At 38.6% G+C, this 23734-nt stretch overlaps 1 protein-coding gene across 4 annotated transcripts in view; it reads left to right on the top strand.

Moving 5' to 3' along the window:
• Nucleotides 1-23308, top strand: part of KDM6A (lysine demethylase 6A) — a 106348-nt gene extending 83040 nt beyond the window's left edge. For 2 of the 4 annotated variants that reach the window (XM_077927375.1, XM_028727332.2), the window contains 12 exons: nt 409-514; nt 1320-1525; nt 2615-2773; nt 3897-3961; nt 4846-4920; nt 6500-6648; nt 10658-10772; nt 12114-12301; nt 13728-13869; nt 17964-18090; nt 20473-20643; nt 22145-23308. In XM_077927375.1, the coding sequence (XP_077783501.1) occupies nt 409-514; nt 1320-1525; nt 2615-2773; nt 3897-3961; nt 4846-4920; nt 6500-6648; nt 10658-10772; nt 12114-12301; nt 13728-13869; nt 17964-18090; nt 20473-20643; nt 22145-22174 (1533 nt within the window). In that variant the 3' untranslated portion in view covers nt 22175-23308. The remainder of the gene's footprint in view (nt 1-408; nt 515-1319; nt 1526-2614; nt 2774-3896; nt 3962-4845; nt 4921-6499; nt 6649-10657; nt 10773-12113; nt 12302-13727; nt 13870-17963; nt 18091-20472; nt 20644-22144) is intronic. The other 2 variants (XM_028727331.2, XM_028727330.2) reach the window with 1 other exon arrangement.
• Nucleotides 23309-23734: the final 426 nt, after the last annotated feature.

Genomic DNA, 23734 nt, shown 5'->3' with positions numbered 1-23734 from the left:
CCACACTAGAGAGCACACATCTTGAATCATTGCAGAACAATTGCATGATGAACTGCTACTGCTTTCTGCATATCATCTTAGTCAGTGCTTTTTTTCCTGGGGGTACGCAGGGGTACGCATATCCCTAAACATTTTGTGAATCTTTGTACTTTTGTCCATTTACTGTATTTATTTTTTCTGATTTTCTTGAGTCAGAATGAGAGTACCCCTAAACATTTTTTTAGAAAAAAAGCACTGATCTAAGTATACTTATTGAAGTATCCTTAGCAACCCATAAATAACTTCTAATGAGTAGCAATACCATGCCATGATGCATGTAATTGTTAGGAAGCATTATGACAAGGGACTGATACAACTCTGCATTCTCTTTCCTTGCATTAATACTGAACTTTCTCTTTACTTTTTTAGTTGGAAAACAAGCGTGATGCTTTCTTCCCACCTTTACATCAGTTTTGTACAAATCCGAACAATCCTGTTACTGTAATACGTGGCCTTGCTGGAGCTCTTAAATTAGGTAAGTTTGAGTTAGAAAGATTTACTTTGTTTGGGCTGTATTGAACTAAGTCAAATGCAGAGTATGGCCATGGAAATCGGTTGACTTGTCTATTGATTTTTAAGGGTCTGCTTATGTATGATTTAATTGTGCATGGCCCTATATTTAGATATTTTTCTTTAATACAAATATTTACAAGTGGAGGTGCTCCTAAAGTACTTACAGATCACTTGGTCTGTGTATTTTTGTTTTCATATAGTTTATGGTAACATGTCTTTTAGTGGCCAATGCATAAAAAAGTAAAAATGTACTGAACTGGAACTGGTAAGGTATGAACTCAACTGCCTATCTAATTCTGCAAATTCAAACTGCTCAGTAATTTTTATTGATCTCTAACCAATACTGCAGTACACAGTTTTGGACTCTGGACTTACAGTGCTCTGCTCCCCGGCCTTTAGATGGTAATGTGTCTTATGTCACTTATTTCAAAATATGGTGAGCCAGTTCTGCTGCACTGAGGGGCTCTTCTGCTGATTCTGCTGGGTAGGGTTCTGGACATCTGCCACAGGTTTTGGTAGCTTTTTGCTTTGTGAAATCTACCATCCTTTTAAAGGAGATTTGGCTGAAGAAAGTTTTCTGAAAACCTGAAAGTGTTAAGCAGGTTTTGATTCAGCTGAGAAATATTTATTGAATTGATCATGTATTAATGTGGCTCATAGCTAGAACTGTCTAAAGCTTTAGCTTGCTTACTCATTTATCTCTGCTGTTCATGCAGCAGTAGTGCATGCAAAAGAGCTCTCAGTTTAAGTACATGCTTGTTCCCTAGATCTAGGACTCTTCTCTACCAAAACATTGGTAGAAGCTAATAACGAACACTTAGTAGAAGTAAGGACACAGCTATTACAACCATCGGATGAAAACTGGGACCCCACTGGAACAAAGAAAATATGGCGTTGTGAAAGCAGTAAATCTCAAACTACCATTGCTAAATATGCACAGTACCAGGCCTCTTCATTCCAGGAATCATTAAGGGTAAGTAGGGCATTATAATTTATTTGTCAATTAAGATCTGTTCCTGATCTGTATCATATAGGCACACTTAACTTTACTCCAAAAGCATAGGTTTTTGAGATACAGTAGAATATGTATAGTCATTTACAGCAGGATAACCAAGGTGGCTAAAATACCTTGTCGTTTGCAGTTAGGTCCTCCTTTGAGGTTATAAAACAAATATATATAACTATTCTAAGCATGATAAAAAGTTATTAACGTTTTAGAAAATAAACATTCCTTACCTTTATAAGACAACATAACGTTTGTTTGTTTGTTTGCTTGTTTGTCTGTTAAATTTCTATATCACCCTTCATCCAAAGTTTACAAGGTGGTTTACAATATAAAACCACAAAAATGCATACAGTATGAACAAACAAAAAAACACCTCCCCCAGTATTTTTATATATTGAAAATGTTATTCTTAAATGTGGAGAAATCATGCTTGCTTGCACTGTTTTTATATTTGGTACAGAACAACCTGCAATCTGCTATAAGTTAGCAGTTGCATTCTGTTCGTTTTTATGCAGTTGCCACAACATTTACCATATTGAGGAAGAAAACTCTGTTTGCCAAGTTGTTTCATGCTTTATGAAAACTATACCGGGGTGTGTGCCTGTGTTTCTAACTACTAATATCTAGCACAGTCTTGGAACATGGGCTGCCTTGAGAGAGCTTAAGAGGTATACAAACCCAGTAATATCAGTGGGCTGATGCACGTATAAGAGAAACAGTGAAAAACAACCTCTGCTTGATAAATAGATACAATTTGAAATTATTTGTGCAAAATTATTCGGAAGGGGGGGTTTAGATTACTGCTTGCAGTAGGAAATGAGAAACAAAGGAGCAAAAGATAGACACAGTAATATTAAATCTAAAATACTTACTAAGAGAATGTAGCCTGGGATTACATATGGTGGAAGAATGTGAAAGTACCAACAGGGGCTGTGAGCAGGGCAAAAAATGGTGACAAAAGAAATGGAAGGTGGACTGGTTTGGTGGGTGGGTACATTCTGAGATTCTGATAGTACTTTGTTGGGCTGATCAGGGACACAAATGGGATTTTTCTAGATTGCCAATGGTGATGGGGGAAATGGGATATCCACTGAAGATTTTCGGCTGCTGGTTGGAGAAGGGAGCCAGCATTGTATTCTCCCAGATAATTCCAACGCTGTTGGAGGGTGGGGGCTTCCAGAAGCATTAAGCCTCTTTGATTCTGAGGGCAAAAAGGTAAGCTAGAAAGATCAGAGAATGTGTCAAAGCATTGAGCGCAATAGAACTTTGGGTGGTTCATGAGTGGGGCCCTACTTTTTCAAGTGGAAAACGTAGGGAAATGAAACACATGTCCGAATAGTTTTTGGACAAATGTATTACTGTTAGATGAAAAGGAATGTCTCAAAGGCTTTCAGGTTTTTATATGTTAGATAGTAAAACGTGGAGATTCTGTAGTGGAGCAACCACCACATCCAATTCCCCACTGACTAACTGTGGCTGAGGCAGAGACCTCCTTCTCTTTTCTCCCTTTTCCCACTCCAGTTGACACACTTGGGAGAAAAAAGGGTTACACTAACCCAGGGCAGGAGTAGATCTGGGCCCTTTTAAGGGACCTGTTGGGGGAATGAAGTCTTAGGATCTTCTGGCTCCACATTCTTTCCGACATACCCCTGAAATGCTCTCCCTTTCTCTCCTGCAAATCACTTCCAGAACGTGGCTGGTGGGACATGTACCACTGCAGAGCTTTCTGTGGGTATACCAGGGGGCATCCAACAGCATGCGTGCCAACCCGCTGGCAAGTCATATTATTGATACAGTGGCACTTAATGCTGCTTCCACAGGTCCTTCAGCCAGCTTTGGGTTTACTTCCCATTAATTAACAGAATTGTGGAATTAGAAGCAAGAAAGTATAGTGCAAATCAGATCAACTGTAGAAGAGGGTGCCCTACATTTAGTATTCTCTCTCAAGTTTTTTTTTAATGTTGGAATTATAGATATACTGATGCCGTTGTGTTTTTATTTATTGTCTTTTTATATTTTGCTGGATGTTGCCCAGAATGGTTGGGGAAAGCCAGTCAGATAGGCTGCTGCTGATGATGATGATGAAAATGTGGGTGCTGCTCAGGGGATGATATTTTTATGGTTGTTCACTGAGATGATTAAAATTATCCTGTAAACTAAGCCTTTCATGAGCTGAGTGGCTTTTCTTGTGGTCAAAAGAGGAGGCAATGACTTTAGGCATCTCCCAGTAAAATCACTTTTCATAGAGGTATCAATAGTTGTTCCATACTGTACTGTTTATGTTTACCAAATATTTGTAGAATTTGATTTTTAAAAATGTCATGTTTGACTTTTGCAGGAGGAAAATGAGAAAAAAAGTCACCATAAGGACCATTCAGATAGTGAATCAACATCTTCTGATAAGTGAGTGGATAGAATTCAGTAGGTCCCCTTCACATGTGCTCCCAACAGCATAGGAGCTGCTTCTTAAAGCAATCTATACTCCAGAATGGGTGGGGTTGATTACATGTGGTTTTTCCACATATTTAGAGAGGTGAGAGAATGTGGTCAAGACCAATGTGATCAGCTCCACTGGTATTCACATGCATGCATCCTGCATAATGGGATTACACCACATAGAAATAACTGGAAGCATGTATCCTTTCACAGTGAAAGGAGAAGCGATAGAGTAAGTGTATTAATACATCGGCTCACCATCTTCAATGGAAAGAAATGTAGTCGCCTCAGACCTTAACTGGTGAAGAGGGTTTCTCAGCCACATATATTTCCAGAACTACATTGATTTTTTTATGTCTAGATACATATATATTGTGTGTTTTGTATTCTTAATGTCTCCATTTCTAATCTTATATATGCATAACTCATGAATATATTTTCTATTTTACATTGCCCCCAGCACAGGCATGAACAAACTTGTAGCCTTGTAGAATCTGTGTTGTTTTTTTTTACTAGAACCCCAAGATTCACCAATCAGTGAGGTGCAAAATAGTGGCAGGGTAAGGTAGACAAACCCTTAGAATTAAGGAACAGGGTACCTAATAGCACATGCTCAGTCCAGTAATCTGATTTCAGTAACAAAATGGTTTCTCTTTTGAAATATTTTTTTTAATTGAATTACCAAATTTTTACAAATTGACTTCAAATTAAATAATTACATTGTTTCATAGCCCTTTCACACAAAAATACATTCCTAGCTCATGGTGATCACTATGAAAGTCACATTTTAAGATGCTGGTTTTTTAAAAAAAATAGTTAAAATTTATAACTATAATCTATTTATTTTATAGCTCTGGGAGGAGGAAAAAAGGACCTTTTAAAACTATCAAATTTGGGACCAACATTGATCTTTCAGATGACAAAAAGTAAGTAAATCTACATGTACATAGTCACCATAGGGGACTAAATCTTCTCAGGATACCAAACTGCGAATATTTTTTCCTGGATTGTATTATCAACTTAAATTTTACTGAGCTGCACCCCCTAGGTCAATAATATGGGGTGTTGACTGCTGTACCTTTATTTTATAAATTAGGTAAGATAATTAATAGAACATGCTGGATTTGACAGCATCCTGAATCTAGCAAGTTCTGATTATTTTAGGTAGTGTTATGAATATGGTACACCAAGATAGATGGACACAGATATGGGAAGAGGTTGAGGATATGTGATCCAGAGCAAAGGAGACTGAACCCTTCCTGCTTCCTTTTCAGTTCATAACCCAGCAGCTATATTTTTAATTAGCTACAGTTTCTGAGCAAGCTTCAGAAGCAGCCCTAATGGATTGTGGTAATCTACCTGAGAGATTACCAGAACATGGATAACCTTAGTGAGGTTATCTCTGCTCAGAAGAGGGACACAGTTAACACACTAGCCTCATCCAGTGAAAGGCACCCTATGACTCTAGTACCACTGGCCCTCCAGTGACAAGCATCCACAGACTGCATATCTGGTCCTTTTCAGGAGTGCAGGACTATCCAGAACAGGTTGAACAGCACCTTCATGTGCAAATGAGCCATACTCTAAAATAATTTCTGTTTTAGCAGAATTGGGCTTCAGTTTACTAGACTATCCATTACTGATTCTGAACACTGATCTCACATGCTCACTGCCTCACCTGAGCCTAATGTAAAGAGGGGAGAGACATGGTGAGATTCAGTTCCAAAACTCTAGATTGCTGTGTTTCGTCCTGAGGTTATGGATATACAAAAGGAGTGTGAAGGTGCCTGATATGGGAATGTTCTGTGAAATTATCACTTTTCATCTCCCATGTATGTGGTGGACACTGTATTATTTTCTTCCTTGGGGTCTACCAACATATTCATTAAGGTGTAATCTTCAAACAGCTTTCTGCTCATGAAAGGTCCAGGTGAAAGACCTTGTGCATGCTTGTGTGCCAGCATCTCAGTGTTGGAGCCATAGGGTGTGTCTTGCTGCTGCCGCTGCCGCCATGGCTCTTGTGGAGAATTGAGTGGTGTCCAGTGTGGCATCAGCTATGAAGGCTATGGCCCTAGAGATTGATTGGATTCGACATGATTTGATTTGATACTCGCTTTATCTTTCCCAAGGCAAGCCAAAGCAACTTACAACCAAACCTTTTGTAAGGTCTGGTGCAAGTTTTGCTGGGGGCCATCCAGTACATTGGCTACCCACAGGACTACCAAATGGATGTAGATGGAAGCAGAGCACGAGGCTTTCAGTGAAAGAAAGCAGTTGGATTTGTTAGTTCTCATAACCAGCAAACCACCATAATCATTCTGCGATCCTACACAGCCTATTGTGGCTGGGCATTGGGTTTTTGTTCATGAAAAAGGCTTAAGACAGTATCAATTAGTTATCTAATACAGCATCCCAAAAGGGTCAATAAATTTTACTTGTGTAAGTAATGTAATTGGTTTTTGCATCTCCAAATACCACATGGATTAATTTGCTGTTTTACAACAGGTGGAAGCTACAGCTTCATGAACTTACAAAGCTTCCTGCTTTTGTGCGGGTGGTATCAGCAGGAAATCTCCTCAGTCATGTTGGTCATACAATCCTGGGAATGAATACAGTCCAGTTGTATATGAAGGTGCCAGGCAGCAGAACACCAGGTGAGTAATGTGAAGTGCTACATACTGACACAAAAAACCTCTTCATTTTTACCATTTCTGAATTGTTCTGTCTTCTTTTTGCAACTTTACTTTTCATTAATAATTCTGAATTATACATTTATACATCCTATCGATTCTGAAGATTTTCTTAGTAGTGCTTGCAGCTACTTTCGTAGTGGCTCTTTGACTGCAGTGATGACCATATAATATTGCCATTGATTTCAGTTTCCAACAAATGTAGCATAAGATCACTAATAAAACCCAACAATTAAAAAGCTGCCTTGGACTTCTGGGGGTGGGGGGAGGTGGAGTGTAAATGAAATCAATAGTAATAAATGAATAAAAATCCATTCTTCTTGCTCTTGCTGCTCTGGCCACATGATGCAGCTCCTTAAGTTCCTATGATGACTTCCTGTCTGCTACAGGATACTTCACTAGCTTTTCTTCCTTAGTTTCTAATGTGGGGATCACTAACGCAGCACCTTCATTTGCACCCACAGGAAGGAGCTCCAGACTCTGAGCTTTCCCTTCCTTTTCCTTAAGTCTCTAATCCTCTTAGAAAGATTGTTAGGAAGTAAAATGTCTGGATGCCCTTAGAAAAGGAGTTAACCTGACTGCTGGCTTTCTCTTCCCATTTAGTGCAATTTTCCCACGTGCATTTAATTTTCTAATAGTCTGTGGACCCTTCTAGAAACCAGGAAGCATCTTTCCTGTGGTAGGTTCATCTGAGATCAGGTCCTTCCAGTAATTTTATAAATTCAGGTGGATGTTAAATAATCCACTCCCCAAATGGCAAATGCAGAATGTGAAAACTTTGCAAAGAGGCTTAGGCATGTCTCCTGCTGTGCAGGAAGTGATATCTAGACACGCATTAAGAATTCACTGCAAAGTTAACGTACCATACAGTGGTATACATGTCTACCTCAGATGTAAGTCTCTGTGTTTCATGGGACTTACTCTCAGGTAAGTGCCGATAGTTATGCTTTATTTCTTCATCAACAGTTTATATACTGCTTAATTGCATGGCAACCTAGGCTGTGGTTTAGTGTTGGAACTGGGGTAAATAAGGTTCTTTTGCCTTTAATAGCTTTTCCTTCACAGTCAGGACCAGGAAGACATAGTCAACTTCCTGTGGTAAACTTAAGATTGTTGTGGGGTGGGGGGGAAGCAGTGACTGCACTCTCTCTAACATTGCACTATGCCATGACGTGTTATGTTCCCCTGCCTCTTGACAGCCATTTTGTGACTGGCAGCAATAGCACTCTATCAAAATGTGCCTGCTAGTCTAAGAAGGTTGGCACCCCCTGTTCTAACGCCTCCATGGCCTTGAGTCACTTTATATCTGCCCTTGCATCCCAACATATCCCTTCACTTGTTCTACACCATCACCCTCAGCCATTCAAAAACCACCCGTTCGCCTCAGAATGGCTGCTGTTCCTTCCATGTTGCCTGTTACGCATGAAATTGCCTCCAATAGAATGTCTGTGATGCCACTTCTATTGCTTTCTTCAAATTCCTCCTCAAACCCCACCTTTTAAATGATGCTTTTGACACAACTCATTAGTCCCCATATCCAACTGCAGCTGAGAATAATTGCATATTCTTTCCCTATTTACCCAAGGCGCCATTCCCCTCACTTCCTTAGTTTTATGGATGTTAAGTCCCCTGAGACAGGGACCTACCACTTCATTCTTTATAAAGCATTTATAATGCATGTATGATACTATATAAAGAATAATAATAATACTTGTACACTACATCAAAGTCACTCTTGGTCACCCTGATGAATTGCCTGTACAGAGAGGAGGACAAGCAGAACTTGTAGTCGCTTCCTGATCTCTCTGTGGCTTTCAATACTAGTGACCTTGTTATCCTCTGGGACCAACTCCATGGAGTGATAATTGGGTGCCCTGTGTTACAGTGGTTCCTTTCCCAGTTACAGGACCAAGTCCAGACAGTAGCATTGAGAGAGGGCTTTTTGGTCCTCTGGCAGTTATGCTTTGAGGTGCTGCATGGCACTATTTTATCCCCAATGCAGTTTAATATCTATATGAAGCCACTGGGAGCAGTTAATAGGATTTTTGTGGCAAGCTGCCATTAATACAGGCAGTGACCATTTTAGGAGCATTCAATGTGCCATCACCAATGTACAGGTCTTTTTGGACCTGGAAGAAGGTGGATTGGGGGCACTTATGCGTGCCGATGCACGCAGGGGCCAGGAATGGAACCCCCACGAAAAGGTTGCTGCCTGTATGCTGATGATACTCAGCTCTATTTCCCCATAACGTCAGAATCAGGAGAGGCCATATAGGAAGTGCGCTGGTGCCTAGACATAGTGGTGGGATGTATGAGGGAAAATAAGCTCAGCTTGAATCCTGGTACAATGGAGGCACTATATGTGAGCAGTTCCTGTGTCTTGAGAAATTTGTCAATTGCCTACCCTGGACAGGGTTGCACTCTCTTTGAAGGGGCAGGTACACAGACTGGATGTGCTCCTGGATTCAATTGTGTGTCCGGATGCCCAAGTAGCCACAGTGACTAGAAGCATGTTTTTCCAGCTGTGCCTGGTACAACAGCTACAGCCATTACTGGACCAGGAGAGCTTGACCACAGTAGTTCAGATGCAAGTGACTTGCAAGATTGGATTACTTCAATGTACTCTATTCAGGGCTTAACCTGGAAACTACAATTAGTACAGAATGCTGCAGCATAGTTGCTGACAGGATTAAGACCCTGCCAACATATAACACCTCTGCTCTGAGATGTGCACTGGTTGCTGATTTGTTACTGGGCCAAGTTCAAGTTGTTACTATTGGTATATAAAGTGCTTAAGAGCTTGGGACCCACTTACTTGCGGGATCACCTTACCCCATATGTACCCACATGACTGTTTTGTTCTGCAGAACTGGCCACATAATAATCATTCTGCACTTGTAAGAAATTGGTCTTTTAGTGTGGCAGCACCTACACTTTGGAACTCTCTGCTTCTCTGTTGTCCTTTTGCGGCCTTCTTAAAACATTTTTCTTTAGGCAAGGCTATCCAGGCATGTCGGTGTAGACATGTTTTAATCTCTTCTTAGTGTACTTTAAAATGTTTTGATGTGTCTTTAACTTTTTTGTTGATTATTTTAATACTTGTATAAACCGCTTAGAGGTTTTATTACAATCAAGTGGTATGCAAATTTTCTAAAGTAAATAAAATATAAATTCAGAGCTGTAGTTTAAATCCCAAAGCTTACTTGGCACACGTGTGTCTCAATACGTTATCTGATAAATAGCAAGGAGTATGTAATTGTCTCAATCCTCCTTACATTTGTAAAATGAATTGGTAATGGTTGCATATTACTGCAGCTTTCATCAGAAGTTAACTATGCATCAAAGTTCCTACAATATTTTTTTGAAATATCCTCCTTCCAACTCTAAATTCTATGATTCGTATCCATTATTATATAACCTATAACTTGCTGAAATAATTAAAGTTTTAAAAGTACTAGAATCTGACAGCTCTGATTTCAGGCAGTTTTGAACATCCCATTTTTCACCTGGATGCTTAAGTGCATTGTGGCAGCTCAACTTCTGGTTTTCCTGCATGAGACTGGTTATCTACATCTATCTAGCTACTGATTAGGTTTTTTGACTGCAACTGTCTTCAATTAGATATTTTAATTTATAATTGATTTATGTTAGATGTCTTCAATATCAGATATGAAATGTGGGGTATTAATTTGTAAATATAGTAAGTTAAACTGATGGAATAGTACCAGTCCTAGTCTGTTGCAGAACAGCAACCAAAAAATGTTACAACACCTTAAGAAGAGATAAAATCATATTCTGGTACATGAAATAATATATTGCTTACAAAATCATATGCCGCAATGAATTTGTTAATCTTTAAGGTACCACAGGACTCTTATCATTTTTGTTTGCATGTTATGCTCCATATTTTTATAGTGCCCTGCAAACATCAATCATCACTATTATTGTTTTGTTTTTTTCTTATTAATTTCAGGTCATCAAGAAAATAACAACTTTTGCTCAGTCAATATAAATATAGGTCCAGGTGACTGTGAATGGTTTGTTGTTCCAGAAAATTATTGGGGCGTCATGAATGACTTCTGTGAAAAGTACGTTCAGTATTTTCCATCGCCATATGCTGTGCTTCCAATTATTTCACAATCCACTCTGTCTCTAAACAGTGCTATTTGTGATGCTAATTTGGGAGGATATATTACTTTGGTTTGTCCTAGTACAGGGGTTGTCATTGTGGTGTCTGTGGACACCAGTGTGCCCGCCAGTATTTCCTATGGTGCCTTCAAAAAGGCTTGGCAAATATCCTCTCAAAAATCCACAACACACAAAAGACTGTTTGCAGTGGCTCAGCTTCTTCTACGCTGCACATGCCCCCTTAAACATGCACACATTTCATTGGCTGCCCACCCTTCCTTCCATTCTAAACAGAAGTGGAGGTACAAAAAGCTCTCTGTGAACAAGCATGCAATGGTTTCCCCTCATTGATGGTTTTTTTGCAGGGAGGGGGAAAACCTGGACTTTTGTGTGGTCCTGACTCTTTTTTTTCCTTTTGGATGTGGTAGCCATTATAGCATGTTCTCATGGAGACCATTTTGCTTTATACGACGCCCCACACCTTTCAGCCACTTTGTGACTGGCACCCACAGCACTTTTTAACAATTCTAAATATGCACACTGGCCCAAATACGTTAGCAACTCTTGTCCTAATATATTACTTTTTCATCTCTCTCTTCTGCCACCTTCTATATGTTATGGTGTAACAACAATATTGATGTGGAAATGTAGATATGCATTGTTGCAGCTAGAATCTAAAGAACCGCTGCAAGTTCCAACCCATCATCCCCAGCCAGCAGGACCAATAGTCGGGGACGATGGGAGTTGTCATCTAACAACATCTGGATGACAAGTTTCCCATCCCTGGGCTAGCCTGAGAGCTTTTGGGCTTGTGTTTTTTCAAGAGGGTTTTTTCAATCTGCATGGCAAACTTTTAGATAGAAAGGGTTATATGTGATTTGGTAAGAGGGTCTGCTGTTCAAAGAAAAAGACACAAAACTCCTATCCCTTGGACATCCCTAAAACTAGCAGTTGTGAATAAGCCCAGTGATGGTAGCAGATATTCTGTCACAACTAAAGTGGGTATTATTGAAGCTGTATTCCCTGGAAGCAGCAATGTGCTTTTTAAAAAATAGTACTTAGTGCAATAAATCCCCTAATTTAGTTAGTAAGTTCTGCAAACATTAGGATATAGCAGTTCACTTTGGCTTGGAGGTGTTCACTAAAGTGAAAGTTTCCTGTTTGAGCAAACTTACCTCTTAAGATTATTTATAATAATTTTTTGTCCTTTTATTGTGTACAGCATTTTGGATTGACATGTTTTTGATGTATATAGAATATTTCTGTTGATAAATATTTACATTCATCTTTTCCTGTTTCAGAAACAATATGAATTTTCTTTTGGGCTCTTGGTGGCCTAATTTGGAAGATTTGTATGAAGCCAATGTCCCAGTATATAGATTTATTCAGAGACCTGGAGATTTGGTGTGGATAAATGCTGGGACTGTACATTGGGTTCAAGCTATTGGCTGGTGTAACAATATTGCCTGGAATGTTGGCCCTCTTACAGGTATGATGATGTGTCTTTACAGTTACACAAATACTTCATAAAAGCACTGACACAGCTTTCAACAGACCACACATATTTTTCAAAATAAGAAGCCCTTAGACTGTGTGATTTTGCAGAGGGCATGAACTAGAATAATGCATATGAGAATTCCAGATCCTAACAATCATTCTGAAAAAAATCCAGAGGAAATACAGACTTTTCTGAGATCAGCTCTCCAGCGTAATTTTACATCAAAAGTAACTGTAACAGAACAAATTTGGATTAATTTATTTATAGTCAAATATATATGTAGGAGTCTGTGGATGGAATAACATGAGATGATTTGTCCGCATTTAGATAATATTTCAATTTAATAGGACTAGGAAGAATAAGCTTTCTGCCTGTGTAGCCCCTTTGCTCCCCCTTCATGGCAGGAACAGTCCAGGAAGTTGTCAGTTAACTATAGTGTCTCATTTTGTCTGAACCAGGAAGCTGCTTACCAGCTTTGGAACAAGCTAGGGAATTCCTCCATGGTTTGAAGTTGGCTTGATATCCTGTCTTTTTCCAAAACTGGTAACCATAATTCCCCAGACAAAACAGGAAACTATCGTTGATTAGAGGCTTCCAGGTTTAATCACACCCTGTACAAAGGGAGGAACAAACAGGCTGCATGTGTGAAGAAAGGACTCATTCATTTTTCTGCTTATTAAGACCTGGTAGGATTGTATGACGTAGCAAAGTCAGATGTCATATTCCCTCTTTGTGAATATGCTGTGTGCACACATGCCTTCTCCCTTTGCACATTGCCATCCATCATCCATCCTGATTCCTCAGACCATGGCTTGCTGTGATGTCCGAATTGGCAAAAGCGCTTCTTGCAGACCAATACTGAAAGGTGATTTAAAGCCTAGGTTGGTGAGTTACAGATACAGATAGGTAGCCGTGTTGGTCTGCCATAGTCAAAACAAAAAAATTTCCTTCCAGTAGCACCTTAAAGACCAACTAGGTTTGCTGTTGGTGAGGTTTGCTGTTTTGGATACCAGAGGAGGAGGATAGATGTATGGCTTTTTCTAATCCCCCAAATCATAGTGTGGAGAATGTGATATCTGAATGAAGCCACAAATTGTCAATATCTGAGTCAATTAAAAACATTTTTTGTTCTGCAGGAATATGATTTCTTTACAAAAGGCTACACTTAAGAGACAAGGAAATTTCAGTTTGGTTCTTTTATCTGTTGCTAAAGAAAGAACTGCCATTATCATATTTCTCCCCTGTTTTCTATTTCGGTGTGGCATACACAATGAAAAAGTCTACCAAAATCATTTATTTTGGAAACTGCTCAGAGGTTTTGAATGTGACTGTATATATATTTTTTCTTAATTGAGAATAACTACAGTGGTATTTTCATATCTAATTGGTACCCTTACTTTTCTCTGTTTTATTGCAGCCTGTCAATATAAATTGGCTGTAGAACGGTACGAGTGGAATAAATTGCAGAGTGTGAAGTCAATAGTACCTATGGTTCATCTTTCTTGGAACATAGCACGGAATATCAAAGTCTCAGATCCAAAGCTTTTTGAAATGATCAAGTATGTACATTTTAAATCACTATGCTTGTTAATTCAGAGTGTGGTAGTCAACTAACTATTACTTGAAGTACACCCATTGAAATTAATGACTTTGACTACTTTAGGTCCATTAATTTGAATTAGTCTACTCTAAGTAAATGTTAGTTGAATTCAACACAGAGTTATTACCTTAATTTACTTATTGATACAAAGGTACAAAGAACAGAGTTCTTGGTGAAGCAAACTAGCTATATCCAATGGATAGATATTTTTTTTAAAAAAACGGCATGACCCAGTGGTGGAAAATGTGCTGTGAATTGCAGGCCCTGAGTCTTCACCTGATCACTTGGAGGCTATTTCTGAGCATTAGTTTGATAAGACAACATGTTAATAATAACTCTGCCTTTGCTGCTAAATTAAATATATGTTTTGTTTTTTAAATATTAAGCATCTTTCTGAATGAATAATGCAACCAAAGTACAACTTGCAATAAAATGTTAAATAAACATGACACCCATCATTCCCACCAAAAACAAACAAACAAAAGTGTTCTGGCCAACAGCAAGCATACTACACTCTAGTGGCTGTGAGCAGCATTGCAGTGTAGAAACATCTACTGAACCGACACCAGTTTTCCCTTTTAGCTGAAAGACTAGAAATTACTGCAGTCTCCCCACCCCCTTTGGCTTTCACTGTTCTGATTTTATGTTCTGTATGTGAATAGCTGTAAGAAAAATGCTCTGGGTCTGTAAGCCAGATTGTTGGGATGGTCATTCGCAGGGGCAGGGTGTCTAATATTTTCTTTTGCTTCTAACTAGAAGCAGTAGGTGCTCTCTTCTCTGGCGTAAGAGTTAAATTCCCAGTAGGATTGTAGAATGTGTGGTACTGTTTTCTCCACTCTATCCAAACTGTCCTGGCTATAGAGCTTGGTGAAAGGTGGTGAAGTTTCTGCTGAAGTTTCTGGTGCGGATGCTTTTCACTCCTTCTCCGTCCCCTCCTTACATGAAGGCATTTCTCTCCCTCCGTCTCTCTCTCTCTCCCCCCCCCCCCATGTTCTGTTGGGAATTAGAAGAAAGGAATAAAAAGGGGGAGAAAGTTACCGGTTAAATTGCCAAAAACGAGAGAGACAGATAGAGAGACAGACAGAGATTTCAGTGTACAACTCAATAAAATTGCCTATCCCTAATATAGCATACTCTGTTCACATTTTCAGGATATTGAATAAATTAAATATGACTCAAAACATGTTTTCATGTAGTTATCAGCAATGACATTGGTGCAGTAAAAAAAAAGTTGCATTTGGAAGACAACTTAAGCATTCTAAAAGAGCCTATAATTAAAATGCAACCTAACATTATTCTAAAAGAAATAAAAAGGAGACAGAGCAGATAATGGGGTAGCGTTCAAAGAGGGAGGAACCTGAAGTTTGGAAGAAACCAAGTGCAGTGCAAAAAAGGCAAGCTGGAAATAAAAGCTAACAACAGAGGTGTCAGGAAAAGTAAAGTGGCCTCTTATAAGTACACAACACCAAAAGGTGGTTCTAGGAAGATCATTCTAGTAAATATTTCATGCAGCAATTGGGATCCAATGTTAAAAAGAGTATAACAGGAAGTTAGGGGTTCTGTAGGTTATTTGGAAGGCTTGTGGAGGGAGAATAGGATTGAGGGTGAAGCCTCTGTCAGGAAGTATCTACCAGCCAGGATCCTGAACAGCCACTCAGTCTGCTTTGTTGTGGCCTTTCTCTAACATTCTTTGACTGGCATGGATTTCTCTTGATAGATGTGTGTATTATCAGGCATGTATCACTTAACCAAATAGATGGGGCACACAAACATTAATTCAGCCTACTGTACACTATTGGTAGTCAGAGCAAATACCAGAGCATATCAGTTGCCAGAACCCAGTAAGCCATTAACTACACTGTTATTTTAATCTGAAACTAAGATTTGTTACTTTCCAAGTTCCCCACAGTCAGGACAGACAAACAGACCTTGAGGTCAAGGGTTGGTAATTTCCCATCACAAATTATTGTATCTCATAGAATCTTCTGTTATTAAACATTGAGGAACTCAACTAAGTAGCTCACTTCTGTGCTGAGCATAAATTCTTCACTGCTGTAATACTTTGGGCACCAGAGAAATAGATGGGGGCAGAACAGAATGAACAATAGAGAGAGGAAATGATTGCACTGAAATAAAGACACGAGCAATAATTCTCCATTCCTTCCTCAAAAGAAAGATACGTTAGCTGATGGTGTTGACCTTTATTAGCCGTAATTTCCAATCACATTTGCCTGCTCCCTGGCCTCATCAGTCTGTATTATAAATTGTTTTTGTGTCATACAGGAGTGGTTGGGTTTCAGGTGCTTTTTGTTAAGATTTTTATTTTTTAATTGAGTCTATAGAATGAAAGTAACTTTTGACAAATTAAGGGGGGGAAACTTGGGGTCATATTTCTGTTAAGTAGAATGTGCAGAAACACAACACTAAGAGGGCATACATTTTTAGATATTGAATAATACTGTTATAATATTGAATACTGAATAATATTGAATACTGTTGATTAGATGCTATTGTGTCATACAATTAAAGCCCTATTCTTTTCTAAGGCATGACTGATTTTTTCCCCTTTTGTCAGCAATGATTTGAAATATGATTGGTGGGAGGGAGAGAATTTGAGCTGTGATGGAGCCCAGCATTATTTGAATCATAGATCTGTAGTGTTGGAAGGGACCCCGAGGGTCATCTTGTACAGCCCCCTGCAATGCAGGGATATAATACCATTTATCACTGATATTCCATTGGCAGTTAAACTTTTAAAAAGGTTTTCAGTAATGGGTCAGTTTGACCTAGGAAAGATTAAAACACAAGCACTTTGAAAAGCCTTACCAATGTGAAGGGAGCCCTGATTCTGTTTATGCCATCTTAGTTTAATACACTCACCATTGGAAAACCAGTCATGCTTTCATCACTTAACTGTTGGAGAGAGGGGCAGAGCGCTCTTACTTCTCTCATTAGAGTGCCTGTAGGCTCTGGAGTCCGTGGCTCCCATACTTTTCCAGGGCTTCTGAGTCAAATGAACGTGGGGGCCCTGGAGAACTATGTTTCCAAGGGTTCTTTGCACCCAATATACTGCTGCTGGTGCTTTTTTATTGGCACCCTAAAAGACTGATGGAGACAGAAAGAGGCCTTGAAGATGCCCCCATCCCACTGTTAGGGGCAGGGGGATTTTGGGGGAGAATTGATAGGGATCCCCCCCACCCCAGTCTTCTTGCATGTACTCATAAGACTTGTGGTATTTTGAACACTTTCAAGGAAAGTGCAAAAACTAAGTCTAAAACCAGTAACAGACAGAAGGAACTTTACCTATCTTTAGCTGTCAAGTAAACACGCTTCACTTAATTATATTGCACCATAACCACATCAAATGGGAAAGATACCTAGGCCAAGTTATTATAAGCACCCATTTTAAGATTATCCATTGGTTGCAGAGGACATCCCCCCAAAATCAACATAATTTATAAATGAATATTTGGCTGTTAGAAATGCACACTGTCAGATTGTATGTTTATCTTATGAGTTGCCTTGAAGTTCATATTTACTGGCTTCAAGTCCTACAAATAGTTATACAAATAACAAAGAATGATGTGAGATTTGATGCATTAAGAATACTGCAAAATAATATAATGAAGGTGCCTTTAAAAATTTGTATGTTTGATAGTTCATTTTTTGTTAGTTGTGAGGGCAATACTCAGTATTGTGGGATAGCCACTATTTCTAACATTAGTTATTTAAGGGGTTGGAAATAGCATGAATAGACAAACTAACAGATATGGTTTGTAGGGGGAAATTATGTGTATTAATTCTTTTTTTTAAAATGACATCCTTTTATGTATTGGGATTATTATTTTGAACAGTAAATATGTGTGTATTTTAACAATAAAAATGTAAAAATGTTTCTGTGATGCCACTGGTGTACTCCTATATCCAACAGGAGAGGCAGTCGTTTGGCCTTTCATAGTAGCAAAGTTTTAAAAACAATAAAATTCAAACAACAAATTCATAAAACAGTGTTAAAATGTATAATCATTTGAATTATTCTAATATCTGTTGCAGGTATTGCCTGTTGAGAACTCTCAAGCAGTGTCAAACTTTGAGGGAAGCTCTAATTGCTGCAGGAAAGGAGATTGTTTGGCATGAGAGAACAAAGGAAGAACCAGCTCATTACTGTAGCATATGTGAGGTGAGTAAATATGTATGTGCTGTGGGTTAATATTTGCTTACAGTTTTAAAATCTGATTTCTGACTTAATCTCTTAGACCTTTCCCAGTTGTTTGCACTTCAGTGGTAAAATATCCCACTCCTCTTCTTCTGTGAATGGCATCTTTAGCTCATTTGAATCGGTCAAAACCATTCCACAGACGAGTCATGCAGCTGATACTGGGAAACACTAAAAATCTTTCTCCTTTAGAGATGCAATCCCAGAACTGCAAGTGTGTTGTGGATCACTTGCACAGCAAGGGAAGCTAAGGGATGAATAGTGGCTAGCAGAAAGTTTTAGACTGTGCAAGTTCTTGGTTTGAAGGAGGAGAATGCCAGATTAGAACACGTCTCTAGTTTCCCTCATCACAGAGATAGTAAGAAGGTGTATACTTGCAGTGGAAGAAATCATCACACTCTGAATTTCTGGGCAATTGACGCTTCTTGGATTTCTTCTGGCTCCAGAAGCAAAGGTGTGGCTGCGTGTGTATATAACTGGGTTTTATTCAGACTAAGTTAGTTGAACTTTGATTTTGATGGAACACAAGTCAAGTCATGGCTAACTTGCCTCATTGATTTCAGAAGGAATTGAGGCAACTAACAGGTCTAGTTTGATATACAGTGGTGCCCCGCAAGACGAAATTAATTTGTTCCGCAAGTTTTGCCGTCTAGCGAATTTTTCGTCTTGCAAATTATTATTTAGACAAAGGAAACAAAGTCGCGAGACGTTTTCGTCTTGCGAAGCAAGCCCATAGGGAAATTCGTCTTGCGAGGCAACTCGCAAACGGAAAAACCTTTCGTCTAGCGAGTTTTTTGTCTTGCGAGGCATTCGTCTTGCAAGGTACCACTGTAATGCTAAATCCTAATTTGCTTAACAAAGTGGCCTGATTCACCCAACTCTGACAAACATGCAGGATCCTGTCATTCCTCCCTGGTTCTTTTTGCTCCTCCACTGAGCTTAGCTTGTCTTTCAAACTTGTAGCCATGGCTTAAACATGAGCCCAACTTGTGGTTAGTGAATAGAAAGTTTAACCACGAGCCTAGGTTCAGGCTACATGTTAAGCCAACACTTGGTTCAGCTCATTGTGGTGCAGGAGCAAAAATGACCAAGGAGGAGCTAAGCAGCTGTGACCCCACACATTTGCAGAGTCCCAGTAGGCCATAGTTCACCTTACACTGACTGTCCTGTGAACCAGGCCAATGATTTAACCACAAGTTTTCCCACAGATGATCAAACAAACCATGGGTTATTTCTCCAGAACTTGACTTTCCTTCCAGCAAATCCCATATTGCATATTGCTTAGTGAGCACATGAGGTGAAGTAATCAAACAAACCATAGTTAAGGAAAGGTGCTAGGTTTACATGTAATGCCTAGGCATTGTTAAAAGAAAGGCTTTCAAAGCATGGCTTCAGATTGCGGTTTGTTGGCAGTAGACAAACCAGAGGGAAGTAAGCTGCTGCGCAGGGTTCAAATGATTTTTTTAAAACCCACTGTTTAATAAAACATAGTTTAAGAAACCAAGGCTCATTATGTGCAAACCAAGTCCCTGTCTTGATCTACTCTATTGATTTATTTGGTCTGGCTTTACTTCATCCATAGTAGTACTAGTGTTGTTTGTTTTTTACGTAGGTCTATTTCAAGTTACCAGACTAGTGGCATCTCCCTTTAAGAGGAGAGGCATTCCTTTAATTTCCTGACCTGGCTTATACTCTACTATTGCTCTTTGTGCCTTCAGTATCAAAGAAAGATCTTTAGACTGACCTGTGAGGGTTTCTTCACCTCCAATACAAAGTGTAATATGGGTTTTATTATGTGAAGGCTATCAGTAGAATTTATTCTTCTGAAATATGCTGGGTCTTGATAGCAAGATGTTCTTACTTCCCATTGTACAATATATTATCAATGGCCAAATATTTATACAGGGTTTGAAAACTTAGCATGTCATAAAATAGCATGTCATTTCATGGCTGGGAGCAACCCATAAGCTCGACTTTGGATGGACTCTGGCTACTAGATTTCAAAAGAGCTATGCTGTTTCATTCAGAATTACCTCCTTAATTTCCTGCTGCCACTACCCAGCCAAGTCTCAACACTGTTTTTGCCATTCTAGCTCAGTTGCCTATATCAGTGTTCCCCAACCTTGGGCCTCCAGCTGTTTTTGGACTACAACTCCCATCATCCCTCGCTAGCAAGACCAGTGGTCAAGGATGATGGGAATTGTAGTCCAAAAACAGCTGGAGGCCCAAGGTTGGGGAACACTGGCCTATATAATATATGCAATGCCAAATTAAGTCCAGGTCTAGCTCTGCTGTCACATTCATATTCTGCTACAGCTTAGTTTTGCTTCCTTTTTGTATCCACAGGTGGAAGTCTTCAATTTGCTTTTTGTCACAAATGAGAGTAATTGTCGAAAAACCTATGTCGTACATTGCCTAGACTGTGCACGAAAGATATGTGGGAATCTGGAAAACTTTGTGGTGCTAGAACAGTACAAAATGGAGGATCTGATGCAAATCTATGACCAATTTACATTAGTAAGTAAAACTGTATTTGTGAGTCAGTACTTTATTAATATATGCCAACAGTTTGAACATACTGGTTGTGCTATTCTTGTGTAACTATATGTTCTTCTTGTTACAAGAAAAAAACTTTGCCATTTAGGCAATCACTTACTGTATATAATTAGAACTTCAGGAGAATCCTGGGTTATGTTAATTTATTTCATCGATTTACTACTAAGCAAAATCTTGGGAGCAACTATATTGCATTAATTTTGCTAGAATATCAGATGTAAAGCATGTGGAATCCTTCATTGGCAACTGATAAGGTACCAGAATAAGCAAATATGTATTATTTATTAATAAAAATATGTATGTACTGCTATATCACAAAAAACATCAAAGCAGTTTACAACATTAAAAAGATAAAAACCATACCATAAAAGCACAAACAAATCAGAAACAATTTAAAAGCAAAACACTTAAAAACAAGTGTCAATAAACCATTGTGGGAGATGTACTCTTAATTGCTTCCATAGGCCTGGTGGAATAAATAAGATTTCAAGTTGGCACAAAAGGTGCCCGCTGGATCTCTGTTGGCTGAGGATGCCACAGGACTGGGCCAGTGACTCTAAAGTCTCTGTTTCTCTTTGTTGTCAAATGAGCCTCACCAACTCAGGGGATAACCAACAATGCTCCAGCAGATGATCTTGGTTGACTGAGCTGGGATTCAAAGGTTCATGTTATCCCTGAGCTACCCTGGTCCTAAGTTGTTCAGGGCTTTGTAAATTAACACAAGAACCTTGAACTGAAAAAGGCCTCCACACTTGCCCTGACAACACTGGTTCAGTGACATGGATTGAAGAAGTGTGTTTGTTATTGGGAAGGAATAATTTTTAACCTGCTCACTTCGAGTTCCTAAGCTGAAATGTGTCGTGTTGGGAAGGGAAATCATATGAGCAGGTTGGAAGTTGCTTACTGACCCTACTTTGGCATGGATTGGGTTGGAAGAGATCACTAAAATGAAAAACAAGGACTCCAGTGCTACTTCTAGTTGGATGCGCTTGGATCGTATACCATTCCTCTGTTCATGTCAGGGTAGGGGCCACTGTAGCCCAATGTACTTTTCCAACCTATCCAAAAAGTTAGCCAACCCCAAGAGCAGATATTCATGGACTGTAGAGGGAAGGAGAGATGGGAAAGGCATGTTCTACGAATGCTCTTCTCATTCACCGAAAGTTTGGGTCCAAACCATTGTGTGATGGTGAGAATTTGCAGAATGCGTGCCTTCAAGGGAGCTAAAGAATAAGGGTAAACTGAAGCTTGTCAATAAAACTTGGAAACCCTTTGAATAAGGGGGGTCTTAAAATGTTCTGTGTGAAATGTTCAGAAAGTAGTATTGCAGCATCCAGATACATAAAGAAGCAAACAATGAACCAGTGCACTTCCGCTCTGGACTGAACAGTAACGCTTTCTGAAGACAGGTTCAGTAAATACAACTTTTTAAAAGGTTATGTATTGTGTTATCTCTTTTCAGGCACCTCCATTGCCATCATCTTCATCTTGACATTTTTCCAAGGACATTTACATAAAAACTTTTCTGATATTCAGGAAGTGACCCAGTTCTGCACCACTGATTTTTGTAGCGATCCCATAAGGCTGCTGGCTGAAAGCTGTGTCTATGCAACCTTCCAAGTGCGGAGTGTCAACCAACTGGACAGGAGAGAGCACAGCTCCTATTCCAGAATTTGAAATATAGAAAGCTCATTCAGCTGATTTTTTTAAAAAGAAAATTCCACGTTTTGTATATATCTGACAAAACTGGCAACATTATACAGACTACTGACTTGAAGACCACCTCTTTTGTATTTCTCTGTTTCTGGGCTGATGAATTGGTTTCATCTATTTTTCCTCCCTTCAGAGTTTTCTCTTGGAAAGTACTAGCATAGCTGGTCATTTCTTTGTAAGGTAGTTAGAATTTTAAGTCTTTCTTTGGGCTACACTTTTTTTTTTAATGTGAAAGGTTAGGTGATACTCTTTTTTTTTTTTTTTACTGCTTTTATGTTATTCTGTCTTGTTTTGAAACCATGATGGTTACTTTTTGTTTCCTAAATGAAATTTAAAAAAATTAACAGCCAAGTCACAAAGATAAATGGGTTGCACATAGACTAAAGAATAAACTTCAGATTTGTGATTTTGTTTCTAATCTTGATGTAAATTTACACTATTTATAAATACATATTTATTGCTTGAAAATATTTGTGAATGGAATGCTGTTATTTTTTCCAGATTACCTGCCATTGAAATTTTAAGGAGTTCTGTAATTTCAAACACTACTCCTATTACATTTTCTATATGTACATAAAACTGCTTAGCATTGTACAGAAACTTTTATTAAAATTGTTTAATGTTTAAAGTTTTTGTATTGTTTGAGTTTTAAAAAGAATTTATGTACATTGCCCCGTTTTTGTTGATTTTTTTGAATCTGGTTATATATATTTTATATATACTCTTGTGCGTGTGTGTATATATATAATATATATAGAAAACTGAATATAAATATATGTATAAAAATTAGAGCCTAAATTTTTCTCGTTTTAAGTTTTACATCTATGGTAGATTTGAGGTGTCTACTGTAAAGTATTGCTTACAAAAGTATGAATATTTTTAAAAAATATATATGGTATGTATCCTCAAGATATGATATGACCTTCAGACTGGTTTATTGTTAAATTGCACTTCTTGCAATTACAGACAAATATAGCTGATGCCAAATCGTAGTAGTAAGAAATGAGAAATAGCCTACCTAGCTAACAGCTCAAAAATAGTAGCATTTTGAAGATTAACTCTAGACACCTTGAAATTTAGCAAGGTATGATCAAGTAAAATAGAATTTTGATGAGACTGATATCTGAGAAGATGACCAAAAAAAGATTTGTACATTCCAGTTGCTTTTTTGAGCAAGTGTAAGGCTATATTGTCTTAAGTACAAATCATGTTCTATTACTGCTTATTTTGTAATTCAAATTCAATTGTAAATTTTAAAGACATTATAATCCTTTAGGGCATCTTATCTGTTTACAGTTTAAAGTTAATAATAGCATTTTATTTTATTAATTTGCTTCCA

The sequence above is a fragment of the Podarcis muralis genome, chromosome 4 (genome assembly GCF_964188315.1).
Source record: "Podarcis muralis chromosome 4, rPodMur119.hap1.1, whole genome shotgun sequence".
Taxonomy (NCBI): domain Eukaryota; kingdom Metazoa; phylum Chordata; class Lepidosauria; order Squamata; family Lacertidae; genus Podarcis; species Podarcis muralis.
This window is presented reverse-complemented; position numbering and strand designations above follow the sequence as displayed.